We start from the raw sequence: 22,183 nt of genomic DNA, 5'->3' as shown, positions 1-22,183 counted from the left end.
CTACTGGCTGGGATCAGAACTGCCCTATTGTGTGCGCATGTCTTAGGCCCTTTACTCCTAAGAGGCAAGAGAAATTCTCCAGCAGCTCATCTCGAAGAGGCTTGTGCTTCTGGAACAGAGTCAGAGTTCTGTCCCCGCTGCCACAGTGAAGTTCCAAGTGCCTGTGACGTACAGCTGTAAAGTTCATATACAGCCACGGATTTGGTACAGCAGGTTTAAATTGCTGTGTGTGAGAAAGAACCTCTGGGGATTTCTCGGACCATGGTTCTGTGTCTTAATGGGAACCAATACCGTTGTACAGACAGGCAGCATTGATGTGGCTAATAATGGTGCTGAGCCTGAAGGTAATTCTGTGAAAGGCGCAGTCAGTATTTTATACGGGAGACCTTACAACCATGCTATTTATGTGCCCGGCGACCATTAGGCAATGGATATACCCACCAAGGTCTAGATTCTCAGGCTGTCTACACACAACAAGTGCTACAGCCGCTACACTGCGGCCACGCTCCTGTAGCAGTGTAATCTAGAAGCTTCCTACATCGACGGAAAGGGTTTTTCCATCAGAAAAGAAGAATTCTTCCATCGACCTAGCTGCGTCTACAATGGGGGTAGGTCAACACCTCCCGATGGCAAATGCTCAGGGTGTGAAATTTTTCACAGCCCTGAGCAACGCAGATAGGCCGATCATTTTTAGGTGTAGACCAGGCCTCAGTCTGCCTTCTTTCCTAGTGTGCTTTTGGATTTAATTTAGTTTATTTTTTTAATGCTAGTTTTCTTTCTCCTCCTCCCTCTTTCATTGCATTCCTTCTTCCCTACATCTATTTGCCCCACTGTGGATCGACCTCAGAGAGATACCACTTCTGGGGGAAGTCTTCACCTACCCTCCTAAAAGCTGCTGTTGCTATAACTAAGAACACTGGCAGGGGTGGCCGCACTGCATGGATTGCCACTCCAAGCACAATGGGGAAAACAGAATCTGCTACTCCACCTGCTTTTTCACTTGTTAGCAGGTAGACTGAAAGTAGGTAGAGAAGGCTAGAGCTGCCAGAGCACAGGAGGAAGTATTCCCACCCCAGAGATAGCTGCACTGCAGGGAGCAGTCAAGCAATTCCCAAGTCACAGTTTCTTCCCACGGCTCCTCTTAACTTAGTGCAGCTGTGTACCCCTTCTTACACAAGGCACTGAGTGAAGGATCTATCCAGCCCTTAGTTATTACATAGGAATGGGTCCTTCCCAAACAGCAGATCCAAACAACACCCCCAAGTTTGAAGGGTGTGGGGGGAGCCTGGCTCTAGATCTGAAACCTGTGGCCTGGACAGGCCAGCTAAGCATCCCATCACAGCATCAATGTGCTGCTCTCCAGATTACATGACTGACTGACTGGGGAGGGTCTTTACTCTCCCTCGGTGATGCCTCAGCTGAACTGCGGAGAGAATTGTGGGGGTTTAGACCCAGCAAACACAGTGGTCATGCCCTCTGAAAGAACAGCAGAAACAAAACTTGGGCACCCCACAAAGCTCTATAAAAACAAGTTTGTTTTAGTTACTCTCCCAGCATTTCACTCTGGTAACACTCCCCAAACAGGAAACATTTGCCAGGATAGCTGTGTCACTTTTATCACCATCACTCTGTGCTGGCTCTAGCAATCTAAACATTAGAATGGATTCTGGAACTTATTAAAAATTCTCATTTAAAAGAAAACTACATTTTTAGCAACTAGCAGAGAAGATACACAGATAGAGAAGATCAGGGGGGTGTTAGGGTATTCTTTGGAATATTAGCATCTTTTTAAATGAAGCAGAAAATAAGGAAATAAAGACACTCTTGGTGCTGCTGGAATTTGGCCAATTTCTCAGCCAAGCTAAGAAGAACAGCATGTGTGGGTTGTTCCCCTTTTCTCCTACCCCGCGGGAGAGATCTTCCACACTGCACAACAGGGTACAGTAACTCCTCACTTAAAGTCGGCCTGGTTAATGTTGTTTCTTTGTTACATCACTGATCTGTTAGAGAACACATTTAAAGTTGCACAATGTTTGCTTATAACGTTGTTTGGCTGCAGGGGCTTGGAACCAGGGTGGAACAGCAACCCCTCGTCAGCTCACCCCACCCCCACAATGCCTTCTGCCTGCTGGCAGCCCTGCAGATCAGAACGCCCCCTTCCCTCCTCAAGCCTCCTGCCTGCAGCATTCAGCTGTTTTGCAGCGTTCAGGAGGCCTGGGGGGTGGGGACGGGGGTGTGGAGGGCGGAGGAGTGAGGATGCAGCCTTCCCCCTCACCCTCCCAGAGCCTCCTGAATGCCCTGAAACAGCGGATAAGTAATGTACATCGGAAAAAATAATCCCAGCTGTACATATATAATGATGGGTTCTAAATTAACGGTCATTATTTACCACCCAAAAAAGAGATTTTTGGAGTCACCACAGATAGTAAAAAGAAAGGGAGTACTTGTGGCACCTTAGAGACTAACCAATTTATTTGAGCATGAGCTTTCGTGAGCTACAGCTCACTTCATCGGATGCATCCGATGAAGTGAGCTGTAGCTCACGAAAGCTCATGCTCAAATAAATTGGTTAGTCTCTAAAGGTGCCACAAGTACTCCTTTTCTTTTTGCGAATAAAGACTAACACGGCTGTTACTCTGAAACCTGTCACAGATAGTAAGCAGCAGTAATCCAAAAGGCTAACAGTGTGTTAGGAACTATTAGGAAAGGGATTAGAAAATAAGATGGAAAATATCAGAATGCCACTATATAAATCTTTGGTGTGCCCACACCTTGAATACTGTGTGCCGTTCTGGTCACCCCATCTCAAAGAGGTTATAGTGGAATTGGAAAAAGGTTTCGAGAAGGGCAACAAAGATGATCAAGGCAGGGTATGGAATGGCTTCCGTATGAGGAGAGACTAAAAAGACTATGGCTGTTCATCTTAGAAAAGAAGTGACTAAAGGTGGATATGATAGAAGTTCTATAAAAACATGAATGGCGTGGAGAAAGTGAATAGTGAAGTTTATTTACCCTTTTACACAATACAAAAAAAAAACAGGAGTCACCCAATGACATTAACAGGCAGCAGTTTTAATACAAACAAGAGGAAATGCAAAACTAACCTGTGGAATTGGTTGCCATGGGATGTTGTGATAGCCAAAAGTATAACTGGGTAAGTTCATGAAGGATAGGTCCCATCAATGGCTTTAGACAAAATGGTCAGGGACACAAGCCCATACTAAGGGTGATCCTATATCTCTAAGTACCAGAAGTTGGGAATGAAAGACAGGAATGGATCACTCCCAAATTCCCCTGTTTGGTACACTCCCCCTGAAGTGCTGGTACAGGCCACTGTTGGAGACAAGACACTGGGCAAGATGGACCATGGTCTGCTCCAATGTGGCAGCTTTTATGTTCTAACACTGCCCCAGGAACCAGGCCCAATATCTTGAGTGTGCTACTATAAATATTGTCTTCCCCTACAGCTTAATGGTTTGTTTAATTGCCTTCATCGGTCTGGTATCACCAGGGTGGTTTGAACTGGGAGCCAGATGTAGCTGATGTGCTTATAATTGCATCAGTGTGTCTTGCTTAAGTCTATTTTTAGAAACCTTTAAAGTGTCTGGTTTCCAGACAGTGGATGCCCAGCACTTTCTGCAAAATCATGCCCCATTAAGGTGTCTTAAATTAGGCATCCAAAAATCTCTAACCATTTTTTAAAATCTTGGCTCCTATTTCCTAGCTTTGCCATCAGCTTGCCTGTGAAACCTTGGCAAGTCATTCAATCTCATTGTGCCTCAGTTTTCTCATCTGTAAAATGGGGAAGTGACCCCCATTTCACGGAGGATTTCTGGGGCGTACTCATGTTCACAAGACACTTTGCGAGACTTAGATGAGCGGTTTTTAAAAATGCAAAATTTTGCTGCATTCTTCATAGTGCTATAAAAATGTAACCAAAAGTACTACCCTCATTTTTTAGCATTTCAGCATGCTCTTCTTTTGTATCGAACACCAAGCTAGACGTAAGTGCCTGTTGTCTTCTGTTCTAACTGAATTCCTAATAAAAAAGGAGCTGACTTCCCCTGTGTTATTCACCCCACACACACACACACACACACACAGCGGACTTCCCCTGTGTTATTTACCAAACACACACACACACTTTTCACAGAGGGCACGTCAGGCTGCCATGGACGCTGCAACTGGGAGCCAGACATCGCATGCAGTGGCACTTCAATTTCCTTTAATGCCTCATGCTCCAAACACACTGAGGATCCTAACAATGGTTACTGTGGCTCATCTCGCTGGTGCTTTCGCATGATGCTCATGTGACTGCATACCTGTGAGACTGCTCTAATGCTTGTTGAGGAGTGCTGAGGTCCTCAAATGAAAGGCTCAATGTAAGTGCCATATATTATTATTATTTTAATATGTATGCAAGTCCAGAGCTCAGGACACTACCAAATCTAGCATCAAAATCAGATTAAATGACCGCACTTTATTAAAAACTGGTAAATTACTATCTCATTTTACTCTGTTAACTATTAGCTGCTGCCATATAATGTTCTGTTAGCACTTCTCTAACATAACTATGTGAAATGTATAAATGCTTTGAATCACACACACACACACACACACACACGAACACTTTGCAAAACATCTACAAGCCTTGCCCTCAATTAAAGATGCATGACACAGCCTGTGAGAACTAAAAGAGACACCACATGACAGCTGTCTAGATTGTCAGTGTCAGAAGATGTCTTTTGGAATGGAGGCTGGACATGTGTTTCCTTTAAAGCCATCAGCACTGTATCCTCCTTGAAGGAGACACTGACCATCTCAAACAGCTAGGGTCTCAGTACGGCCATCAATTTCAATAGGAGCAAGAGTACACCCTGGGTTTCCATGACCTCACAGCATGGTTTGGCATTGTGGGGACTGAAATCCTGAGGTTTGTCACAGATCCCTTAAGAAGCAACTGCCAAAATCAATTAAAAAGAGAAAGCAGTTACATTAAAAGGAAAGTGACTTTAAAAGAGAGCGCTTTTGAAACTCCAAAGCACCAGGTCGGGGCCATTAGCTACACAAACTGGCCAATGAAGAAGCTCGTTTGTATCACGATGGTTATCTCTCCTGATTTGCAAGTGACATAGTGAGCTGAGATTCAGCCTTTATGTGCCCGCCAGCATTCAGGGCTCCAAATTACACTGGCTCCCTTTCCCCCTGCTCCAGACTCTGGAAAACTCTTGTTATCTTTGGCCTTTGTCCCCCTAAAAACTTTTTCAAAGGCCCAATCTGGAAATACTTAGTGTTATTGCATCCGAAACAAAAACCACAGGTTGCCTCCCTCCCCAGCTCTGCTATCTCCCCTTTCACAGAACCAGGGTACATTTACTATGCATTACCTCCCATTGGGGCAGATTTGCTGAAGGAAAGCGCTCTGTAAACTCTGCAGAGTGTCTATACCAGGCTGATGGCTCTCTTTAAAGGTACTGTGCCTGTTCCCTACCAAAAAGCCAGCCAAGGACTGGATTATCTGTATTTTTAGAATATTAAATAGACACCATCTGCTTAAGTAACTGAACAAGATTAAACTCATTAAATGTAATGTGGGAACCTCACAAGATCTATTTTCTCCTCTACCCTTTTGCAAGCCTGTAGCATCATTCAAGGCTTCCAGCCGAGCTTCTCTGACACAGCCCTGAAGGAATATTCTGTTACAGTGGAGGCACTCACTCATCTCTTCTTTGCCATAAACGTCTATCCGTCCCTGGGCACCAAGTGTTTTCAAAGGGCTGACACCAGGGATAGAGTCGGAAGTCAGGCCAGGCTAAAGCAAGCCATGCTTAGGTTGAGTGGTACCTTACTTGGCAAATAGTCCCGCTGCACTCATCTAGTAAGGGTGGCTCAATCTGACTCCTTGTGACCTTGAGAAAATTTGTTTTATTCTGTGCCTATATCCCCCTCTTTAAAATGGGCATATGGTAATGCTTACTATACAATGGCTTAGCTGAAAGCTGGGATCCAACAGGATGACTAACTCTTCACAGAAGTTGGGCCAATAAAAGATATTACCTCACCCACTTTGTCTCTTCAATCCATGTAACAATATCCCAGCTGAGGCATGTATTAGCCTTCTCCACCCAGATTGCTACATAAACCTATTTACTATTTTATAAACACACACACACACACACACAGAGGCAGTGTTGCCAACTCTAGTGACTTATCACAAGTCTCCAGATGTTTGGTGTTTTAATTAAAGCCCCAGCTCCTGGAGTCAGGTGATCATAGGAGAATCTCTACTTTCATTTTTTAAAATGAAGTAAGTTTCTAGCCCTCATGTTTGTGGAGAAAAAGTTTGAAAACGTGACCTGAGTAAATCCTAAAGGCTCAGAAACCAGTAGGCAGATATATATAATTTTAAAAACACTCAATTTTTAAAATAATTTCATAGCTTTTTGGAACCTGGCTCATAATTTTTGAACACTTGGGGCTGGCAATATTGAACATGCATCAATCTCTGATACTTTTATTAGTTTGTGATGGGTGTATAGCCTTAAAAAATAAAAATCGAAGTGGTAGATGTTAAATATTCTGGTTGTGTTGCAGCCATCATTATTATTAATTTTCTGAATTGCAGTAGCACCAATCAACAGGTGCCCTGGCCAGATTGGGACCCTACTGTGGTAGGTGCTGTACAAACACATTTCCTTGCCCCAAGAAATTTACAGTCTATAAGATAAAAGAGGACAGGTGGGAGCACAAGGGAACAGACAATTATGAACAATGTGATAAGCAGTGGTCAGAGCACAGGCTGTGAATCCTCTCTCTCTCTCTCTCTCTCTCTCTTCCTTACTCCCTACCCCCAACCCCAGTCCTATGATGAAATGACTTCCAGGGAGGCTCAAACCTTAACAAGCTCCTTCCACTTGCCCTAGCCCATCCAGTTATTTTGTGCGGGCTCCCAACAAGGAGATATTTTGCTAGGCGCTCTTATTTACCCACCTTATAAAGAGGAGCTGAGGCTTAAAAGTGTTTTGGGATCCGCGGATGAAAGGCACCAGATAAGTTCAAAGCATGCACATGTGTTATTAGTAATACCAGCCACTAGACCTGTACAAAAATAAATTGCCACTTGACCCGAGGCTGGGAAGCAGAAGTTCTCCAGCTGCCAAGACCTAGATGCGTGGCATTGGCCTGTAAATGTGGGATAGCATCCCAAACCGAGAGGTACAATGCAGCAGAGGTGGGAGCTGGAAGTGAGGATATGAGGTTCACTTCCTTTATGTGTTTAATGTTTTTTCTAACCTTAACTGTTCATGACTCTACAGCTCTAATATTAGCAACCTGCAGTGGGTTTAGGGTGCTTGGTTGGCATGATACAGTTGAGGAATATGCTGAGAAGGCAGCAATTTCATCTCACTCCATACAGCACCCGATTATGCCATAATTCCCGCCCTGTGGTCAAGAGCTTGACTCTTGCTTCTCCATTAGCCTCTTATGCCTAGGAGGGAGGAATACTGGATCTGCACACAATTAGGGTCCCCTCCTTCACCCCCACCCAGCTGGCAGGAGTCTTCCTGCCTCCAGGCTACCTGGCTAAATTAAGAGATAATTTTGGACAGAGCTCAGAGTCAACAGAAATAGATCACAGTATTCTGGCTCAGGAGACACTCTAATCTAAGGCCATGTCTACACTACCACTTATGATGGCAAAACTTATGTCACTCGGGGATGTGGGGGAAAAAAAAACCTCTGAACAACGTTAAGTTTTGCCAGAATAAGTGGCAGTATGCACAGCGTTATGTTGGCAGGAGATGCTCCCGCCACTCATTGAGGTGGTTTTATTATCTCAACGGGAGAGCTGTCTCCTGTCGGCACAGAGCAGCTACACAGGCAATTTTATAGCGGCGCAGCTGCATCAGTACAGCTGTGCCACTGTAGACATGACCCAAGTGTCATTTTGTTTTGTTTTTTAAATGATCTGTTCCTGGACATTAAGGTTGCAATTAAAACCTTTGCAATGCAACCTGATGCAGTGGTGCCTTCTTAGAACTATTGTTTTAGGCGGTCTGTAAACCTAAGAAATGTCTGAAGGACCCCAACTCTAGTTTCTATGTTAACTCTGAAACCTAACGTTATCTTAATTGTTAATTTGGCTACTGATCTTTTCAACAGAAACATCCACCTAATGTGCTTCTGCATGGTAGGATATTAACAGAAGTTAGAGAAGGGGAAAAACCTATTAGACTACTTGATCCATCCACTGGGAGCACTGAAAGATTGTTCCCTATAATCTATACTGGACAAAGCTCTGGAAAACAGATTTAGATGTCACAAGTAATTTAATTTCTACTTTCTCTTGGGAGACAATTCCACAGCCTAATACAGCCCCAGAAAAGACCAAGGTTTAAAGAAGCTGCCACAGCTGTAGATACAAACTAGAAATGTCTTGGAATTTTTTACAAGACATGAACCTGGGCTGCAAAATTTGGGCTACAAATCCCACCTACATGAAGGAGCATTTGGATCTGAGACTTTGTTTTGCTATATTTAGAGTTGGAGGGCTGGTGCAATGTTTGGGTGTGGATCTAAACCCTCACAAAGCTTGGGCATTTTCTACTCTAAGGTTTTAGTTCCAGCCTCTCTCTCTTTATTTAAGAAGAAAATTTCTAATAGCAACAATTTATTAGCGCACAAAGTTTTCAAACCCAGGTGCCTCGAATTAGGCACCTGAATAAGAGCAGCCTGAGTTTAGAAGTGCTGAGTATCCATAAATTCCACTGAAGTCAATGGGAGCTGCAGCTCTCAGAATCAGAGCACTTTTCCCTGGGGATTCAGGACCGGGGATTCAGGCACGGACAACACTGGCCATGGTTTCTAGAACCTCTTCAACGTTTTCCCATGAGGCTGCACTGGGCTTTTGACCAGCACTTTGCGCAAGACACAGACCATATTGAGAAGAAAAAGCCTGGAATTCAGATAATGGCCTACAATGAATGGGCATTCACGGACTCCAGCGCTGCTGACTTGGCTTCAAAGCCTGGCTTCTGTTAAAACGATGACATGCTGCTAAGTTTACTAGCAGGGAAATCCAAAGAGTTGGAAATGGGGCTCTGAAAAAAGTGACTTAACAGCTTTCTGACAGGCCAACAAATTAAAGACTATTGTCACTGGGGCAAGGCCAGGCTCTCCTGGAGACCATCCAGGAGTTTGAGGTCACTAAGAGACTCATGAGTACGTCAGTTAGAGTATATTGCCATGTCATCTTGGTCACCCTGCGGGACCTTTCCTTTAACCCTTTTCCACCCAGTTGTGCTTTTAAGAAAGTGTCTTTTCCTTTTAGTAATAGGAATCTGGCGCAATTCTGCTGCAGTTTCCTGTTTACTTAGAAATACGCCTGCGGTGAAGAGAAACTGGAGAGGCCAGGATATTCGGGGTGGATCACAGAGTTTATCATCTTTGGGTTGTCTGTTCTAAGCTAGGTCATGATCAACAGTGACCAACAACCATTGCTGTCTAAGGCTGTTTGGTATCTTGTATGAATGGAGCTGGTGGGTTTTCATCTGTCCTCTAGGAACTGGGTGAAGATCCACCAACATAGCTGTCACTAACTGGCTGCTTTGGTTAGCAACCTCAGCCAAGGACTGAATGGGTAACATCTCCTTCCCACCCTTGGTTTGTACACTGGCTATCTGGGACAGAGTCTCTCTCTTTGTACCTGTCTAAAATGTGGATCACTACAGTTGCTGATGTGGAGTTGTCCAGGGCAGAGTCCGTGCACTGAAATGGAAGTTCCAGACCAATGTGCTATTAAAGCATCATCAGAGCTAGCAAACTACTGCTGCAATACAAATAACCCATTCTCCTTCTCGGGGTGGTTTCTCAGGGACAGAGACACACACATGCACAGGATCGGGTGCAGGTGGGTACAGAGAGAACTCCATGCTGGTTTCTATCCAGCAGTAAATTCACTCTAAATTTAGTGTAAATAGTGAAGAGTGGAATATTAATATACATCTTTAATTTCAGCATTTTACATGCTTGATTTGTGAAGTCCCCTCTACAGACCTCAGAAATGAGTGAAGAGTCAACCATCCAAAACTGCCTACTACCGAGTAGGCAGAATCTAAAGAAAAATTAAACAGAACGTATTTTCTACAGCAATGATGGTTTGAGGATCCCCTTAAGTATCCAAAATGAAGACATTCTGGAGGTTCAGTAGCTCAAACTGCTTTGGAAATAGCAAGATTTCCTTCATAGTAAAATAACCCCTTTTAACATGGGGAAAACATTGTGTGTTGTCCTTATACTATGACTTCCCCTCTGCCAGCATTAGAGAAATCTCTAGTGCATCTGCCACACCATTTTAAGGAGTAGAACTGGAACTCAGGAGACCTAGGTTCTACTTCTGGCTCTGCCACTGGTCTGCTGAGTGACCTTCTGAAAGTCACTTCACCACTTAGTGCCTCAGTTTTCCCATCTGTAAAATGGGGATAATGATACTGACTTCCTTTGTGAAGCACTTGGCGATCTACTGATGAAGAGTGCTATATAAGAGCTAGGTATCATTATTATTAAAGGGTCTGTTATTTGTTTTTTAATCCAACTCACACAAAGAAATTGAATACAGGCCAACACCCCCAACAAAAACCCATCAGCCCGCTGAGCCTACACATGAACTACTGGTGGTACAATACCTTGGTGACAGACAGAGTGTTATTCAAAGATACCATGAGCCAGGAACGTGTTTTAATCAGAATGTAAAGCACATATTGACTCCTGCTGAAGTCATACAGCTTTACAGATGCTCCACACCTCTCAAAATCAGGCTGCCATAGGGTAGCTGGTCCCTATGGATAGACTGAGCCCAGCTGCCCTGGACTGACGTGAAAGAAATCTGATGAGGTTCAACAAGGACAAGTGCAGAGTCCTGCACTTAGGACGGAAGAATCCCATGCACCGCTACAGGCTGGGGACCGACTGGCTAAGCAGCGGTTCTGCCGAAAAGGACCTGGGGATTACAGTGGATGAGAAGCTGGATATGAGTCAACAGTGTGCCCTTGTTGCCAAAAAGGCTTACGGCATATTGGGCTGTATTAGTAGGAGCATTGCCAGCAGATCGAGGGAAGTGATTATTCCTCTCTATCCGGCACTGGCGAGGCCACACCTGGAGTACTGCGTCCAGTTTTGGTCCCCCCACTACAGAAGGGATGTGGACAAATTGGAGAGAGTCCAGCGGAGGGCAACAGAAATGGTTAGGGGGCTGGGGCATATGACTTACGAGAAGACGCTGAGGGAACTGGGGTTTAGTCTTCAGAAGAGAAGAGTGATAGCAGCCTTCAACTACCTGAAGGGCAGTTCTAAAGAGGATAGAGCTAGGCTGTTCTCAGTGGAACAAGGAGCAATGGTCTCAAGTTGCAGTGGGGGAGATCTAGGTTGGAGATTAGGAAAAACTATTTCACTGGGAGGGTGGCAAAGCACTGGAATGGGTTACCTAAGGAGGTGGTGGAATCTCCATCCTCAGAGGTTTTTAAGGCCCGGCTTGATAAAACCCTCGCTGGGATGATTTAGTTGGGGTTGGTCCAGCTGTGAGCAGGGGGTTGGACTAGATCACCTCCTGAGGTCTCTTCCAACCCTAATCTTCTATAATTCTATGATTGAAGCTGGTGAGCCCAATCCAGCTAATTAAAGGGGGCTGGGCTACACCAAGGCCTGTAAAGGGCTGCTAGTAGGCAGCTGGGAAGAAAGGACTACGGCAGGCTGAGCCCTGGTCAGCAGAGGCCACACTGGAGTGGAGCTAACTCCTGTGGCAAATCCCTGGAGCAAGAAGTCCAGGGGCTGAAGGATGCAACCTACAGCTCCAAGAGGGGAGCAGAGCTGGAGGAGACAGGAAAGCTGCCAGGAGCTGGAGAGCCAGAGACCCCTGGGAGGGTAGTCCTGAAGCCTGGCGTGAGGTATTGAATTAAGACTGCATTCTGGTTGTTTCTTAACCATTGTTAAGAAAGAATAAACTTCCCTTGACTGGGATTGGCCATGGCAGCGCATGTTAGGACACAGGGTGCAGCGTTTCCCCCCGCTCCTCCAGTGACACAGGTGCTAAGGCTTTATAAATGACAGAACAGAGTGGCGGGGTGAATTGCTATTAGGACCAGGAATTCCTAGGTTTCTAATCCCAGCTCCACCTACTGTGAAATCACAGGATAATTGCTCAACAGCCCCTTGTGGCTCAGTTTACTCATTTGTAAAATGAGGTTGACCCCGACCTACCTACCCAAGGGAGCTGGGGGGTTCAGCAGTGTGTCTGGCACTTTGAAAAGGAGAAGGGGTATATGGGTATTACTACTGTAACACAACTGGGTTGGTACTGCCCACGTCATCAGTTGCTTTTTAACCCTCCCTCCCTCCCCCACTATATCTTTTTAAAACAGCATACTATATTAGAAATGATGCTGGGCCTCCCTTGGTCTACTCTGTTCATGGGTCTGCAAACGCTCGCAGGAGGTTTCCTTCCACAGCTCCTGGGTTTCCTCTTTCCTGCTCTCAGGAGCTAGATCAAGAGTTCATTTTAATCCTTTCAGGAAAAGGTTGAACTCTGGTGCAGCCTCTTCCTGTGATATGCTCAGTGAAGGGGAAGATCACTTAACCTGCTCTGCTCTTCCTGTGGCTGCCCTCCAGGAAAATACTTAGCAAGTTCTTGTTTGTTTATCAGTTCTAAGTGTTTTTAATGCTGGGGAAAGTTGCTAGACTGATAGCCCTGGGCGACTACAGGACTCCACTTATCACAGCCGTCGTGCATGCTTTCCTATCTCAAACCTAGTGCTGGAGAGCCTGACTGACTACCTCTTGCAAGAAGAGAGCCCAATATGACAGCATCTGCTCCGGTAGTAATTGGACTGAGACCCTCGGCTTGTTTCACTTGAGACCAGACAGCTGTCAGATGGCTGACAGAACTTCTCATCAATCTGGGTCAAAAATCTGGTGAGTATGCATAAATCCCCTTCATGTCCGTCCCCCCCACCCCCACCCCAATTCTCCAGCTACTAGACCTGGGGGAGAGCTCAGGACATCTGCTTTGCAACGGGGTGGGGAGGTAGCAGCTTCTGCCCAGCTGGGAAGTGGGGGGATCTTGAGGCTTCAGCCCTGTGGGGCACATCTGCCAGGGCTTGGGACTTCAGCAGGAGCGGGGCTGAAGCCCCGAGCCCTGGCAGGTGCCTCCTGTGGGGCTGAAACCCCAAGTCCTGGCAGGTGTGCTCCAGCTCTTGAACTTCTGAAAATTGTCATATGCTGCTCAGAGGGTCAGTAAGCTTGGCCACGCCTGCTCTAGTGTTGTTAAATAGTTTCCATGCAGCTTGCAGGCATTTCACTGCTGTGACCATTTACCTAGCTTCCTTGTTTTTGTTTAGTTCCCTTTTTTGAAGTAAAATGCTACTGTGATGGTGAGTTTTGTTTGGGGTGGTTTTTTGGTATTTGCCCCCCAGCACTTATATTATGGTTGCTATTACTGAGCAGTTCAGCTATATTCCCCTCTTGGACCAGATCCTGTACATCACTTAGGACTAAATCAAAAGTTGCCTCTCCCCTTGTGTGGGTTCCAGTACTAGCTGCTCCAAGAAGAAAGTCATTGACTATAACTTACAAAACTCATTTCTCCTGTGATGAGCAGAAAAGGACAAGTCTATAATAGCTATTAGTAAACTAGTCAATGTATTGGGGTCTACACAGTGCGAGTGTAGACACCACATTACCTAGGTTGACAACAGTTCTCAAGCAGATATTCCACAATGCCCAACATTGACCTCCCTAGTCACAGTTGTGAACTCCACAGCCCAGGGGTCACAGATGCACTCCTTCTCCCTCAACCGTTTTAAGCTCCATGAATGTTTGAAGTTGGCATATACATGAACCAAACTTGGTCTGTGTGTGTTAAATGAGGGATGCTATTAAGTAGTCGAGAGACTGCTTAATGAAGCTTTATAAAAGCCAGTATTAGGTTACTGTGCAGTACTCTGTGCGCTTAATGAACGATTTATACTGCATGCCCAAGGCAAAAAGGTATCGGTTTTATTTACCAAATGGTACCACTTGACTATACAAAGCTCTCAAGTGCCTTCCAGCACCCCTACTCTTCCCTGTCATCCCTGAGATCTGCTCCCTATTGTGCTAGCAGGCATTGACTCAGGGGAAGTGACATTAAAAAGGCAGATTAAAAAAACGCACAGTAGAAAGTCCAGCTGTTTCCTCCAAAACGACTAAATGAGATAGCTGGTATGTCACTTCCTGCTGCAGGTAGAGTCACATTGAATCCTCCCTGTTTAATCCTTATGAAACAGGAAGTGGCTTTTAGGAAGACAATGACATAATTCAAGGTCTCGTAACTTTTCTGGTTGTGTATTTTAATCCATTACCAGATGCTTTAACGAGTAGCCAGACTGTCTTCCAATGTAAGGGACTGAGAGACAGCAGATTTGAGTTCTATCACCAGCTCTCCCACTGAGCTTAGGCAGTTAGCCTTTTCCTCTTCAATTTCCCCATCTGAAAGAGAAGCATAATACAGACCTAGCTCTCAGCAGGGATGCCGTGACAGCGATTAAGGCCCTGATCCTGCAAACTGCTTCACACATGGACCCTTGCACAGTTCCTTTAAACCTCCCTGACTTCAATGCAGGTGCAGGAGCTCCTCCCCACCCCCAAAGCCTCGCCCCCCCCCGGCCAGCAGCTGGAGCACGGGCAGCTGTAGGGGGCTGCAGACCCTCCACCTTCCCAGGACCCCCCACCCCCCCAAGAGCAGCCCCCTGCTCTTACCATGGACAGGCTGTAACTCTTTAGCCCCGCTGCCAGGCCACAAGCTGGTTTGGGGTAAGAACCACCTGGGCAGCTGTGGGGAGCGGTAGACCCTCTAGCTGCCTTTGGCAGGGTTCTGGGGGATGGGGGGGACATGGGCCAGGGCCTGCTCTCAGGGGCCCCCCCCACCTCAACACAGGTGGAGGGACCTGGGCTCCCTGGCCCTGCTCCGGCTTTGCCGGGGCCTGGAGGGGGAGAGGAAGGGCAGGGCCAAGGAAATAGAGAGGGCGGGACCCCCAGCCTCCCTGCTTTTGGGAAGGTTCCACCACGCCTGCCTCCAGCAACTGTCCCACAATGCCTAACACTGACCGCTCTGGTCACAGTTGTGAACGCCACTGCCTGGGGTGGGGGGGGTGTCCACTGGGAGCAGAAGCCTCCCCTCCCCCTTTAAAAAGACCTTCCATGAATTTTTGAAATGCCTTTTCCCGATTGCCCAGCTTTGCGAACAGACCTAGTAAAATTTCCATGTTTGTGTACAACTGCCCAGTTGACCATGCCAGCTACGTGCTCCAGGCACACTCCAGCCTGGAGGAGACAGGACATATTGGCTCTCTGGTGGGGTGTGAGGAGAAAAGGCTGTGCAGGCATAATTACGGACCAGCCCTAGAAATGTTGACATTTATGAGCAGATTGCACAGGGGCTGCAGGAGAAGCGGTACAAGAAGGATGAGCAGCACCACCACAGGCAGACCAGAAGCCCAGGGAGGCAGAGAGCCAATCCAGTGCCAAGCCACACACCTGCCACTTTTACAGAGAGTGGTATGCCATATTTGGTGGAGACCCCACCACCCTGCGGACACTCCCGAGGACCCTGGCCGTAAATAGCAAGGAGGAGGGACATGCAACTGGGGGGTCCAGCTATGCTGAGAGCCATGGCCTGTTTGAGACTCCACGGCAGTCCACTCAGTCCTGACAGTCAAGCACAGGCAAGCCCAATGCAGAGGAAAGAGCCTTGGATAAGTGTGTAAGTGTATTTCCAATTACAATGATGTGCTGAGGGCGCGCCCTCAGCCATAGTTCTGCACTGATCTTGTCTAACAGCCCTTGTATTGGCTGTTCCAACTCAGCAGACAGCCACTCTACTTCCATCCTGGGGGCAGCTTCTCCCCCACTTTGCCTTACAGATAATATGCAGGAAACAAGCAGCTATAACCATTCGGATATTTTCCTCACAGAGATCCAGTCTTGTGAGTAAACAGCACCAGCATCCCTTCAATCTACCAAAAGCACATTCAACTGACATTCTGCACCAGCTGAGCTGGTAGTTGTATCTTTCCTTGGTGCTGTCCAGGAGGCTGATGTGCAGCTTCATGAGCCATGGGAGCAAGGGGCAGGCTGGATTCCCCACGATCACTACTGGCATTTCAATGTTGCCAGTGATAATCCACTGGTCAGGAAATAGGGTCCCTGCTTGCAGCTTTCTGACTAGTCCTGCGTTCTTGAAGATACGAGCATCATGCACTTTCCCTGACCAGCCAACATTGATGTCTGCAACATGTCACCAGTGACACACCAATGCTTGCATAACCTTGGAAAAGCAGCTTTCTGGTGATATACTCTGGGTCAAGGTGGGTTGGTGCCAAAATATGAATGTGCATACCATCTATCACTCCAACTCAGTTTGGGAACCCCACTGCTGTAGATCCACCCACTATACCTTGCATATTCCCAAGAATTGCAGTCCTTCACAGCAGGAGAAAATGAATGGCTCTGCACAGTTGCATGACAGTGGTCTTAGAGTGGATTTTCCAACTCCAGAATGGTTTCCCTTTGACCGCTATCAATCCAGAAATACAAGTTTCTACAGTGCAATCACCTCTAGCTTCTCCGCCGACAGCACATCTCTCATTCTTGTATCCAAAAGCAGTGCTCCACCATCTGCAGCTGCTCCGTGAATGTTACCAACAACCTTGAATTGGTTTTCGCTATGGCCCACAGCAATTTGTCCTCCATGAAATTGTCACGTTCCCCACTGATGCGGTGGTTCTTATGGCTCTGCAAATACTGGAGGATCATGTGTCCTGTGCTTGCAATGCTCAGGACAGAGGCCTGGAACCTGCACAGCTCTGCACTATTGTCAGAGATGACTGGCAGCATGGAGGGCCACGTGGGTTTTTTTTTTTTAAATGTGCCAAAGTTATGGGCTACGGCTGACACTATGGGATGGAGAAAATTGCAAGGTGGGAACTTGACTCCTTGTTCCCAGTCGCCCCAGCTGACTTATTTCTGCCCCACCAGGGATTGCCAAAACTTTCCAAAAGACAGTGCACTGCATGGTGGTGAATTGCAAACTCAGATACCTACCCATGATGGGCATCAACACAAGCTCTCCTGGTGAGTACATATAGCACTGACGCAAGGAATCAACTATACACGTGGACGAGTGATATACTAACTGTGGCAGCTTTATGCCAATACAACTTGCGTCAGCCAAAGTTTGTAGCGTAGACATGGCCTCAGATCACTTACACCAGCTTAACTAAATTGAGTTGAAATCACACCTTCAGTTAAACCAGTGCAACTTTCTTGTTTAGACAAGACCTACGTCCCTTTGACAGCAGGCAGGACTCAGGCTCTTAAGTCACTTTTGAAAATGCTACCCCATGTCTAAGACACTGCTAACAATTAACTCGGTTAAAAGCAGGAATACTTCTTTACATACAAAGGAATATTCCTGTCTGAGAAGCAGCTCTGAATCACGGGCCTTGTGGAGATTCATGTTTGTTAGCGTCTCCCTAACTCCAGAGGAGATTTGTCCACTTTAGAAAGTGGAAAAAGCATCTGCTTGCAATCTCCAGTCCTGCAAACTCCACCAGAGGTCTGAAAGTCGAGGTAAGCCCTTTTTAACCAATCAATAACCAGCCACATATTGTCATACCTGTGCAGCACCCCTGAAGACAGAGGGCAAAATTCAGTCCTGCAGCTGGAATTTAGTTAACTATCCCACAAGCCAGAATGGAATCCAGCTCCCACTCCCATGTTAGCTCTATAGGGCTAACAAGAATAGCAAGGATCTTTGTCATTAAAGCAAGTAGATAGGACTCTGAATACACAAGGGGAGCAGATCTGGCAAGTAAGATGGTGAAATTTTAGTCAGTTTTTCAGAAATGCCCACATTTTACAATAATTAGTTTGACCTGCACAAACTTGCTTGTGACACTGAGCCAACTCCTACCCTCCCTTCACAGTAGAGGCAATGAAAGAGTTGAACATCTGAACAGAAACACTTATTCCTTTACTACACAAAAAGATTAATAATCACATGCATTGGTTGACAATCATGTTCAAACAGCTCGGGTGAAGTGGTTACAGCTTCTATTTACAGGAATTCATGCAATATCTATAGTGTGAATCATGTGGAGATCACATTAGGAAATAATTACTCTGGCAAGGAATTATAGATAATATATGCAACTCTCAGATGGCTGGAGTCAGCAGCACATTTAACTGCTTCAGTTGCAGAGAGGGTCTAACCAGTTCTATCTGATGTCACTGGCATTTTACCTTTTCTCAGCCTGTGCACTGTACTGTAACCAAGCACCACTGTCACAGGAAACCAAATGATGCTGTAGGAGAAAATTTGTACCAATGTGTGTCCACTACCTTGGGATCTCAGCATAAGTACTCGAGAGTACAGTGATAACACTAGGATAATGCATATCATCACCATACATCTGGTCAGCTGTGGAGGAGAAAGCAGCTGACATAATGGTCAGGCCATTAATTTGAGGATATGGAAAACACCAGAGATACGAAATACTTGCACTTCTGGAGGCCTTGTCTATTCTACAAAGGCTTTGTCGGTAGAGTACCACCAGAATAGTTATTCTGGCAGTAGAGACACGGTGTATGCCAACAGATGGAGTTTCTTTCAGCACAGTAACACCACCTCCACAGTGACATTAGCTATGCCAACAGACACACTGTCGGCATAGCTGCATCTACACTGTGGGCTTTGCCAGCACAGCTATGTTGGCTAGGGGATGTGATTTTTTTCTCTCCCACACAGACACTTCTGACCAACACAGCTATGCCAACAAAACTCTGGCGTAGACCTGGCCTGATATCGGATGCGAAGTTGGAAATGGATGGAGAAGAACATTTTCCTGAGAGGAAGTTATTTTATGTTTCTTCTTTGTATTGTAGGTAAACCACAAATAAACTTGTGCCTTAAAAAAAAAAAAACACCCCACACAGCAAGAGATTCCAAATCTAAGCATGCCAAATACGCAAAAAGATCCTGTATGGTTCCCAAAAGATACTGTGCATTTAGGTGAGGATGCAGAAGAGCAAGCTCTGTACTTAAGGCAACCTGCACACAGGGATGGGGATGCTGGGAAAAGAAGCTGTGCTTTTTTTTTTTTGCTGTTTTAGTTTAAACTAACAAAGACACATTCGAAATTCTGGTCTTATCTTCCCTGGATGACTCTAGTGATTGGAGAAATAGGTAAATTGCCCTGAAAGTGTCAAGAGTGACAACTGAAAGGAGAAGAGATTTTAGACAGTTGTATAAAATATAATGTCAACTCTTGCTGTGGAAACAGATTCAAAAATCAGAAGACTTGACAGGTAGGTGAATAAGGAACAGGTTGTGTTTCAAACTGTAAATGATGCTTTTGTTTTTAGATCTTTCACATATATCCTGTTAGTTATAAAGAATAAAAATAAACCTTTGTAGGTCTCTTTTTAGGGACCAAGAAATTATGATTTTACTTATCTAGCATCTTTTGTAAGTTCATAGTGCTTTACAGAGAGTTACTAAAAACTTCTACATAGTGACCACAACACAGCAATAAATTTCAGCCACCTCTGGGGAGACACACAGCAGCCATACAACAACATTATGCAGGAATTGAAGAACAACTCTTTATCCAACATGAAGCGATGGAGGAATAAGTAGACAGAGTGCAATTGCTCAAGTGGAAATCTGACAGGACATCAGGGTTAAGACCTCCATTCTTAGCATACACAGGACCTATAACTACTTCGGCTGGGAGCTTTAGCAAGAGTACAGCCCCAAGGGGAGTTGGCTGCAGGCTAACTGCTCAGAATGCTTAAACACCAAAGTAAACCATGCCCCAGGCTTTGCCCCGGTTTTTGAGCTGGACCCACAGGGCAACAACTCCACTGCATAATAAGAAGCGTGATGACTGATTCATCTTCTGTAAGATGAATCAACTCTTCTAGGAAAGTCCGCTAAAGGAGTGTTGGTTTTGAGAAGAACATGCAAAAAGGGTTATATAACTAAAACCCAGCCAAATCTAGAGAATTCAAAAGCCTTGTCTAATTGATGTGTATGTTTCAACCACAGGGCACAGAGGAGCCTACTCTATTGCATGCCATCAGCACCTTTAGGCAACACCGCCACACCACAGGGACAGATATACTGTAATCTTGGGAGGGTTTGCAGCAATCCCGGTCTGATGTTTCTCCATTTAGCAGTGAGGTGTGAAGACAGAAGGTGAAGCAGACATGAAAAGGAAACAAGTGTTGAGTCTGCCTCGACAACTTGGCAAATACACATTTCAAAAACACGAAGTCTCTTTAAAATTTACAAGACCAACGAGCAAAATACGAACTTGATGCCTCAGCACCTCCTCCTTAGCTAACTCCAGAAACCTACAACAGCTGTGTCCTGCTCTGCTCCCCACTGGAGCAGAGCAAGCACTGCACAATTTACTGAATTGGATGAGGGTTTAATAGGGGAGTTAAGGGACCCCTTGCATGCTAAACTGGACCTTTGCTGAGCAAGTAGGGCAAGTCCACCTTAACAATAGAAGGAAACAGAAAAAAAAAAAAAAGAACAAAGCAACATCAATGCAATCTATTTGGGGTGATAAAAACTAGTGGGGGAAAAGTTACAGTGAAATCTCTATGACAGGCCACACTTATTAAGCTGCTCCTGTACTAAGAGGACTCTCCCCCCCCCCTTTATATATAGTGTATGAACTTATCAAGTACAGTTCTCCTCCTTTCATAGAAAGCCACCTCCATTAAACAGTCTCTTTCTTAGTTACTTATATGACCACCCATTATCATAGTATCTAAGCATCTTGCAATCTTGTGTGTATTTAGCCTCATAACCCCCCTCAGAGGTAGATCAGTGCTATCACCGCATTGTGCAGATGGGGAACTAGTACACAGAGAGGCTAAGTGACTTGCTTAAGGTCACACTGGAAATCTGAGGCAGAGCAGGGAACTGAACCTGGATTTCCCAGATTAGCACTCCGCCCACTGGAGCAGCATCAGTCCTAAACAAGCACTAGAGATAAAGTGGTTTCACAGTACTCCAGCAATATATAAGGAAACTATCAACTACAAAATTGGGAGAACTGTTTTGGAATATATTCAACTGCACGGATTTTAAAGGGGCTCCTCTAAAAGGCACCCTGTCTTGCCTAGACTAAAAATGCAAATTCTTACACTCTTATAATCTAGGGAGCAGATGTTAAGATATTACTCCCCACCCGAGTTTTGGCTCAAGGTGCAGTTATAGTGAGCGACTTGCAGGGTCCACCCATTACAATTGTAAGTTTAACAGATTACTAATATACAAAATCAAACATTTGCAAATTCCAATGCGGGGGGGGTGGGGGGAGAAGCGGTTACTTTTGGCATGGAAAAGTGTTTTGTAGAGATTTACTGGGGCACATACAGAAAACAATCCAGCCTATATCACTTTACCTACATACTCTTGAAAACACAGCAAATATCTGTTGAATGATGGGGCAGTAAATGACTCTTAACACATTTGCTCCTATAACAGGATTTACCCCTGCTACAGCATGCAACATGAATCAAAGGGTAAGCATGTCAACTTGTCTGTACTCACATAGTGCTTAGAAGGGTTTCTCCTTTTCTCCACATCCACCACATTTGCGTCCAGCACGCTATAGGACAGCATCTTCACACACAAAAACCAGGAAAAGCAAACAGGGCCCAGCTGTATCCTTGTATTATTATTATTCTTTCAAATCAGCTCCTCACCGTCCAGAGGATTTCCTAGGAAGCTGGGAACCTGTGCCCTGCACAATAAGAATTTTTTAACGTCCTCAAAAAAACCAAAACCAAACAAAAACGGGACGAGGGGGGCGTGGATCTCCTTCCAAAAAATCTTCCCCTCCCCTAGATTTCACCCCCCTTGGTAGGTTTATTTCCCAGACTTATCCCTCTTTGGGTGGAAATCGCTAATATTTAGGAGGGAGATGAAAACACTTTTCTTCTCACCCCCCCCTTTTTTTTTTCTTTCGCGGAGGGAAAAATCTGGGCAGTGTTCGTTGTCAATTGCTTCCAAGAGCTAGGCTCGCTCCCCGGCTGGGATAGCTTTCCCCTGGGGAGTGGGAGGTAACACAGC

General features: G+C 45.5%; 1 protein-coding gene across 3 annotated transcripts in view; it reads right to left on the bottom strand.

The window, feature by feature from the left end:
- Nucleotides 1-21,921, bottom strand: part of SH3PXD2A (SH3 and PX domains 2A) — a 369,953-nt gene extending 348,032 nt beyond the window's left edge. For all 3 annotated transcript variants that reach the window (XM_074959414.1, XM_074959416.1, XM_074959415.1), the window contains exon 1: nucleotides 21,662-21,921. In XM_074959414.1, coding sequence (XP_074815515.1) covers nucleotides 21,662-21,733 — 72 coding nt within the window. In that variant the 5' untranslated portion in view covers nucleotides 21,734-21,921. The remainder of the gene's footprint in view (nucleotides 1-21,661) is intronic.
- Nucleotides 21,922-22,183: the final 262 nt, after the last annotated feature.

The sequence above is a fragment of the Natator depressus genome, chromosome 7 (assembly GCF_965152275.1).
Source record: "Natator depressus isolate rNatDep1 chromosome 7, rNatDep2.hap1, whole genome shotgun sequence".
NCBI lineage: Eukaryota > Metazoa > Chordata > Testudines > Cheloniidae > Natator > Natator depressus.
This window is presented reverse-complemented; position numbering and strand designations above follow the sequence as displayed.